Below are 8,592 nucleotides of genomic sequence, written 5' to 3'. Positions count from 1 at the left end.
ATCCAACTCAGAACCCCGCCCCAGCCTTCCTTCCATACCCCCTGATCCCTGTAGCCACAAGGGCCATATCTAACTCCCTCTTAAATATAGCCAATGAACTGGCCTCAACTGTTTCCTGTGGCAGAGAATTCCACAGATTCTCTCTGCCTGGTCCACTCTTCTCTCGTATCAGATTCCTTCTTCTCCAGGCCTTTATCTTTCCCACCCACCTGGCTTCACCTATCACTTTCTAGTTAGTCCTCCTCCTCCCCCCACCTCTTTTAATTCTGGCGCCTTCCCTCTTCCTTTCCAGTCCTGAAGAAGGGACTCGACCCGAAACATCGACTGTTTATTCATTTCCATTGATGCTGTCTAACCAGCTGAGTTCCTCCAGCACTTTGAGTGTATTGCTTTGGATTTCCAGCATCTGCAGAATTGCTTGTGTTTAACTTTAAATTAATCTGTTTTCTCTCTTCTCCAGTCACAGGCTCTTTGACCTAAAACATTACTTCTGAATCTCTTTCCATGGATGCTACCTGACTGCAAAGTAGAGTTGGTGTCAATCTTAGAAACAGCTTTCAATTGGTACCACTGTCCCCTTCCTTCCATAAACACTTATAATTTCTTTTCTTTTTTTCCCCCAAGTTATCATTGACTCTGTTTATGTCTCCCTTTCAGGCATTACACTAAATATCATAATAATTTGCTTTATCAAGTTTAAACACATCCCTCTGGTTCTTTAGCGATTCTTCTACACTGATATATCGATGAGCGGCAGAGCCTAGGAAAGCTTCAACATTATTGGATTTACTAACTGGAATAGCTATGTTATATGTTGATTAATCGTAAATACTTACCCTTTGTCAAAGTATGTTGCAAGACCTGAATTTGAAAACTTTGCATTGTTGACCATAGTAGAGGCGCCAATGCCATTCCCTGAACTGTAACTTTTTCGCGTCGCTTGGTCCTTTGCAAAATTTCTGCATGCTGCTAATTTTGATTCTAAGGCCTGAAATTTTTTTATAGATTAGTTAGCAAGGAAACTGCAGAACAGCTTTACAAATAAAAACATTCATTTTCCATTAACCAAAGACTCATAAACCTCCTGCCACCCAACTCTATGCATCACTTTCTCCCACCAAAAAAGCTAGTTTCTTTCAACCTAGAAAACAATTGAAAAACAAGAAAGTAAACAGGAAAGAATGCAAGGCTTTTGTGCTTAAACACAATTCAAATCTTTCTTAAAATCAGCTCCGATTCTCAACTACAAAAGTAAGTTGGTCAAAGAATTTTTTAAAAATGCAAATACAGAGAGCTTCCCAAATGACAAATTAGAACATGCCTTTTCTAGGCAGAAAATTAGTTCATTTCCCATGCCTTATCTCTCTCCTAATAATGAATCTTTTTATGGCACAAGTTCATGGGCATTAGCAATATTTTTCCATTCATCCTCTACAAACTGAATGGCAGTTAACCTTGACATTCAGCTAAGTTTTACACAATGTGCAGAAGTCACTGATGAACAGGAAACATTAATTTTCTGTCCTTCCTTAGCTTAAAATAACCATAGTGCTCTCTTCCCAAATATCATTCACAAAATATGCATCAAAATACATAGTTACATTTACTACACCAGTAAATTGGTTTGTAGGATTTGTTGCGTTCTACATCTCACGATAACTTGTATTTATAGAACACGTCATCAAATTGTTGATCATCTTTTAAAACAAAACGTAATTACTTTTAATATAATAAAAACTGCAATTTACTGCCAAGAGAAATTTACCCAATTGTTGAATCTATGAATGCTTACTGTATGAATTTTCACTATAACACCATTGTCTCTTTATCTTCATTTATATACTTTTTGTTGAAATGAATCGCTGGCCATATTCCTCACATAGGAATGTGCTGCACCAAAATATATTTCTTGATTTACAAACTTTGCTTACAATTTTACAGAAATATATTTCTTATCCAAATTGAGGGATTACTGCACAGCTAATGAATTACTTTATGAAATGTCATCAAGAATCTAGGTTATACTTGGTTATGGACTGATCAACTCTAGATCAAGGTCTCTTTGGGGGCTTTTGCTATTGCTTGAACTATGGGGGGAGGGTTGTTGCTTCTGCTGCTGCTTGTGCATGGGAGGGGGAGGGGGGCTTTGGGGTTCTGATTTTGCTATGTTTCATTCGCTGGGGTTTCTTGTTTCGTCGATGTGTCACTATGAAGTATAAGAATTTCAGATTGTATAGTGTATATATTCTGTTATTAAATTGAACCATTTAAGTAAAATGATAAAAACAGAAAATAATGAAAATTCTCTACTAAGTTTCCTAGAAACAAAAAAAGTGAAAAACCAGCAAATTTTAGTACAGCTGGCTGCACATAAAATACATATTTTCTTTGAGCAGTGATATAGAGCCTTTACTGTTTTTTTAATAGACATACTAATTATGTAAGTCTATAGGGCAAATTCTAACAAAAATGCAGCAAGAAAATTAAATGGAAACTTACCCCTACTTTTCTTAAAAGATCACCAACAATGTTTAGTGCAGATATTCTAGCTGATGGAGTTAAAGGAGTAGCACCATAGCCATTTGGTATAGCTGAAAAACAGATCATGCACATATTGGGGAATACTTAGATATTGAATTGAAACTACAGCACAACCACATGTATCATGTTCGTTTTAAAAAGATGATGACTAGAAATTAACATACCAAATTTTAAAGAGAAGATAACTGGAAATAAAATTCACAAATCATTTCATTATTACTGAGGTAATGAGCCCTGGTTGTGCACTAAATCAGAATTTCATGAGTTAGCATCCCACTAGATGACCAGAATCTGACTTAAGGAAGTGCACTTTCATTACACCAAGTTATGTATTTAAGGTTTATTGATGAATACCAGTCACCGGCACAAAAGGACATAATGTGCAGTGTTTCCAGGATTGTGTGTTTAGACTTGATTCACCATAACCACACCCTCTCAACAGTGTGGTACCTATATGCGAAGCTTCAATTTTACATCGTTTTCTGGATTATACTGGAGAGAGAAAAATCAATCTTAGAGTCCAATCCATTCCATTGTTCTGCTTTCAAATTTGGTCTTATATTTTCTACACCAAAAAGGTGAGTTCGTCCATAGTTGTATTTGGGCACTATTTATTTTTAAACTTGCTTTCCTTCAAGATGCACTCTCAGTGTTTTAATGACAACTTCTTCTCTCTCCACCTTCTGAAGTATCCTTGAACACTACCCTCACTATTCCTCTTTATTTTATTTCTTATCGTAATGCACTGCTGCCACAAAACAACAAACTTCACTATTTGTCAGTCATAATAAACCCTTTTCTGATTCTAAAATGCTGGACAACTGTGCTGGTTCATAGCAGGTTTTGAATTTGGCAATATGAAAGTGCAAACGTAACGGGAATAAACATCTGGATGATCAACTGTATTTAAAACTGAAATCCCACCAGAATGTACAACTTTAAACATGGGGATTTGACATTGATTGATTACATATCTTGCCTTAAGAGTTGATTGTTCATGAGCAGCTAAAGCACATAGATCAAGCAGATATAAACTGCTTCACCAAAATGTCAATACATTTGCCATCTCTGCTCATCTCAATACACACTTTGAACATTATTTTAAGTGTCAACATACAGTATATGATCTTAAACATTGTCAAGCCGATCTAGCTGCATTTACAAAATTTTCATTGTATTAGCATTGTGCTCATGAAAAAGCTTAATCATCTACTAATATTGAAATTTATAAGCTTGCAGAGCAAGGCAATTTAAACAATATTTTGTTCAATGCATAACACAAAACTGGAAATGGTTTGTGAAACTGGTGAATGCATATGCACAGGAGCATAAAAATCCATAAGAAAGTGCCTTCGAGATTCTCAAGTATTGACACTGAAGTAATCTCATTCGTGCAGATTTTCTATCTTCAACTTGGCCACCTAACTTCAAAAGATGTGAGTGGATGGGTTTATGGTCTGTATCAAATAACTATTTGAGCAATTTAATTTTATCAAAAGCCTACTGAGTTGAATTGGCAGTTGTCTTAGACATATGCCAGTTCATTGCTAACATAACAAGCAATCTATACCTACACGTGTACACAGAAGCTCAAAAGTAGTTCTGGTAATTACTAGAAATAGTCACATACCTTTGGGCGACGTAAAACCGTTGTCTGCTGTTCTTCCTACAGGTGTAGCTGGGAGAGAGAGCGAAGCTTGAACAGCAGTGTCCATTTTCTCACACTCCAACGTCGGTGAACTAGGGGCAGATTTTCTTGTTACTTCCTGCCTTTCTCGTACTGCTAACTCTTGTCGCAGATCTAAAATATTCACAAAACTGCAGCTAAGCAAAGGTTTCATTGTTGCACTAAAGAATAATTGACAATTTGAATTTTATATTGCCACTTGGTTATTAATGTTTACTTTTGTACTACTGGACCAAACATCAAAATAACTAGCTTATACTTTACACTAACAAGCAATAGACAATTGGTTTATTGGCACATGTACCAAGGTACAGTAAAAAAAATTGTTCATCCAGACTGATCATTTCAAGCACAGGTACATTGAGGTAGTATAAAGGGAAAAGCAGTAACAAAATACAGAATATCGTGCAAGTTACAGTTGCAGGAATGTGCATTGCAGATAGACAAGAAACAACACTACAAAGAGATAGAGCAAGAAATGAAAAGTTAATGTTTATCAAACAAGAAATCTGTTTGAGTCTTATAACAGCAGGATAGAAGCTGCTCTTGGGCCTGGTGATGTCAGTTTTCAAGCTTAGCTATCTTCTGCTTGATGGAAAGGGAGAAAAAAACAGAATGACCCAAGTTGGGGGGCGGGGGGGTAGTGATCTTTGTTTACAGTGGCTCTCCCCCACTCCCCCCTACCTCATCAAGGTAGTAGGAAGTGTAGATAAAGTCAGTAGAGCCAGTTTTTGTGATAGATTAGGAATTATTCACAATTCTGCAATTTATTCCAGTCTTGGGCAGAGCTGTGATGCATCAGATATGATGGTTTATGTGGTGCATCTACAAATATTGGGGAGGGTCAACAGGAAGGAATAACCCAAATATTTTTAGGACTGAATGTAGGTAATATTGCCTTTATGCACTATTGCTTTGATAATAAAGTGCAGTATCTCGGAGCAGTGGGGGGAGGCACACTATCTGCTTCTTTGTTTGGTCCCACTAGTCCTTTTCCAAGTTCTGCACCAAAATCTGGTTATTGATCTTCCACTAAATTAAAATTGATGTCTAGCAGCTGCAGTTCCAAATGCAACCAGCACATGTATTGGCATGTCGAATTCATTGTCACAGGCAGCTGTGGAAGCCAAGTTTTTACATATATTTAAGGAAGAACATTGGGGCTGAGGAAAAATGGATCAGCCGTGATGAAATGACAGAGCAGACTCGATGGGCTAAATGGCCTAATTCTGCTCCCATCTCTTATGGTCTTATGGACATCATATTTCCCCACAGGTCCCGAGAGCTCTTGCAGTGAAATTTTTGAATTTAATGTAGGCAGTCAACATCTTTGTCGATAATCAACTTGAGGGATAATCAAACAAGACAGAACAAGAGATGAAGAGCAGCCAGTAAGAAATAAGAACAAATTTGCTTTCATGTTGTATGTCATCATATAAAGGATAACAGCAATGTGAAATTATTCTTAAATAAAATTAAATAATTATACTAAAAACAAGTTCCATAGTTATTTCTCCACTTTGATTAAAAAAAAATGACTGCTGCAACATTTGTGGACACAAGGACTTGGACTAATTTTTTTTCCTGTGTGACTGTATTTTACTGCCATCTTATATGTGCTACGTCTGGCTTGTGAGTGTTAGCACTTGGTTTTGCAACTTGGCCCTGGAGTAACACCATTTTGTTTGGCTGTATTCGTGGGTATTCATGTACAGTTAAACTTCAAGTAATCACAACCCTTTGCAAGAACAAAAGCAGAAAAAGTTCACTGGACATCAGTTTATAATTTTTATTATCACACAAACTTACTCAACAGAAATATTGTCCTTAAAAATAAACTCACCTCGTGCTTCATCTTTTAACCTCTGAACAGAAACAAGAAGTGATTCCTTCTCATCAAGTTCACTTTCTAAAAACGCATTTCTTTCAATTGCTTGATTCAATCGTTGTTCAAAATCTTCTAGTGATACTATAGTAGCCCTAAACGTTAAACAATAGTACAATTAACATGTTAAATCTATAAAAAATAGATGGAGTGTTTCACTGCTCCATATCAGCATAATGTGATGAAGGTTATTAAATAAAACAAACTTCATGTAGCAATTAAAATGGAAGAAAAAATTGTACAATGTTAACCCTTTCTTTTAACAGGTAAGAATTATTCTCAAAAGGTCTTAAAAATAAATGAATTGAACCCCAAACATCCTCATCATAAAATATATTTTAGTAACATACATTAATTTTTATCTTATGTTAAGAAAATGGGTCAGAAAGTTTCAAAATTCTGAGTTAGCAACAATGAATAATTGATTACATCCCATGCCTATATTCATCCCCCCAGAAGTTTTCATGTTTTATTGTTTTACAACATTGAATCAGAGTGGATTTAATTTGGCTTTTTTTTGATACTAATCAACAGAAAAAAGACTCCTTTGTATCAAAGTGAAAACAGATCTCTACAAAAGTGATCTAAATTAATGACAAATATAAAACACAAAATAATTGATTGTATAAGTATTCACCCCCTTTAATATGACAAACTAAACCATCATTGGCGCAGCCAATTGGTTTTAAGAAGTCACATAATAAGTTAAATGGGGATCAGTTTTTGAAAACCTGTGTGCAGTCAAGGTGCTTCAATTGATTGTAGTAAAAATACATCAGTATTTGGAAGGTCCAGCTGTTGGTGAGTCAGTATCCTGGCAAAAGCTACACCATGAAGGCAAAAGAACACTCTAAGCAACTCCGCAAAAAGGTTATTGGAAAGCACAAGTTAGGAGATAGATACAAGAAAATTTCCAAGTCTCAGAACATCCCTTGGAGTACAGTTAAGTCAATCATCAAGAAATGGAAAGAATATGGCAAAACTGTAAATCTAGCTAGAGCAGGCCGTCCTAAAAAACAGAGTGACTGTGCAAGAAGGGGACTAGTGAGGGAGGCCACCAAGAGACCCATGACAACTCTGGAAGTGTTACATTTCAGTGGCTGAGACAGGAGACTGTGCATACAACAACTGTTGCCCAAGTGCATCACCAATTGCAGCTTTATGGGAGAGTGGCAAAGAGAAAGCTGTTTAAAAAAAAAACTCACATGAAATCTCGGCTACAGTTTACCAGAAGGTATACGGCAGATTCCAAAGTCAGCTGGAAGAAGGTTCTATGGTTTGATGAAACCAAAATTAGGCTTTTTGGCCATATGACTAAACTATATGTTTGGCATAAGCCAAACACTGTATATCATCAGAAACACACCATCCCTACTGTGAAGCATGGTGGTGGCTGCATCATGCTGTGGGGCTGCTGCACTGCTGCCGAAGGCTTGTGAAAGTAGAGGGTAAAATGAATGTAGGAAAACCTGATGCACTCTGCAACAGAACTGAAACCTGGGAGAAGATTTGTTTTCCAGCAAAAGACAATGACCCCAAGCGTAAAGCTAAAGCTACTCAGGAATGGCTTAAAAACAACAAAGTTAATGTCCTGGAGTGGCCAAGTCAGAGCCCAGACCTTAATCCAATTGAGAATTTGTGGCTGGACTTGAAAAGGCTGTTCATGCCCCACGCAATCTGACACAGACCTTGAGTAAAGAGGAATGGGAGAAAATTGCAGTGTCAGATCTGCCAAGCTTATAGAGACCAAATTAAATCCATTGTGATTCAATGTTGTAAAACAATAAAATATGAAAACTTCCATTAGGGGTGAATACTTTTTGTAGGCACTGTATTTCCAGAGCAAAAAGGTATATTGAAGAATGTGTCTTTGTTTCCAGGTGTCTTGTCTTTATACTCCAACAGAACAGTGGTTATCGTTTTGTAAGTTGACATAGGTTTTAGCAGGTATCATATGAAGAGTACACATTACAACTGAGATGTACTAGTAGTAATCATCAAACAGGCAGCTGTCCCCTATGTACTATCAAGTTTCCTTATTGTTGTTGGAACTGCAATCATGCAAGTGGAACTTGGCAGATCGGAACTGTAATAGAATTTTTAAAATGGTGAATAGACTTTAAGGAGTAAGTTAATTGTTATAGAGTATGTGACCTCTTGGCATTTCAAACATTGTTCTTAACATAATCAGAATGTCATGATCAAAGTGTGGTAGACAGATCCCCAACTAAACACAGTCCAGAACGAGGGGTCACAGTTTGAGGATAAAGGGGAAGCCTTTTAGGACCAAGATGAGGAAAAACTTCTTCACACAGAGAGTGATGAATCTGTGGAATTCTCTGCCACATGAAACAGTTGAGGCCAGTTCATTGGCTATATTTAAGAGGGAGTTAGATATGGCCCTTGTGGCTAAAGAGATCAGGGGGTATGGAGGGAAGGCTGGTACAGGGTTCTGAGTTGGATGATCAGCCATGATCAT

General features: G+C 36.9%; 1 protein-coding gene across 3 annotated transcripts in view; it reads right to left on the bottom strand.

The window, feature by feature from the left end:
* Positions 1-8,592, bottom strand: part of LOC134360224 (nuclear distribution protein nudE-like 1) — a 53,589-nt gene that overhangs the window by 6,100 nt on the left and 38,897 nt on the right. For all 3 annotated transcript variants that reach the window (XM_063074302.1, XM_063074300.1, XM_063074301.1), the window contains exons 5-8: positions 6,072-6,208; positions 4,172-4,342; positions 2,500-2,591; positions 837-988 (exon numbers count right to left, since the gene is read on the bottom strand). In XM_063074302.1, coding sequence (XP_062930372.1) covers positions 837-988; positions 2,500-2,591; positions 4,172-4,342; positions 6,072-6,208 — 552 coding nt within the window. The remainder of the gene's footprint in view (positions 1-836; positions 989-2,499; positions 2,592-4,171; positions 4,343-6,071; positions 6,209-8,592) is intronic.

This window comes from Mobula hypostoma, chromosome 22, assembly GCF_963921235.1.
Source record: "Mobula hypostoma chromosome 22, sMobHyp1.1, whole genome shotgun sequence".
Lineage (NCBI taxonomy): Eukaryota > Metazoa > Chordata > Chondrichthyes > Myliobatiformes > Myliobatidae > Mobula > Mobula hypostoma.
Note: the sequence above shows the minus strand (reverse complement) of the source record. Positions and strands in the feature narration are given on the sequence as shown.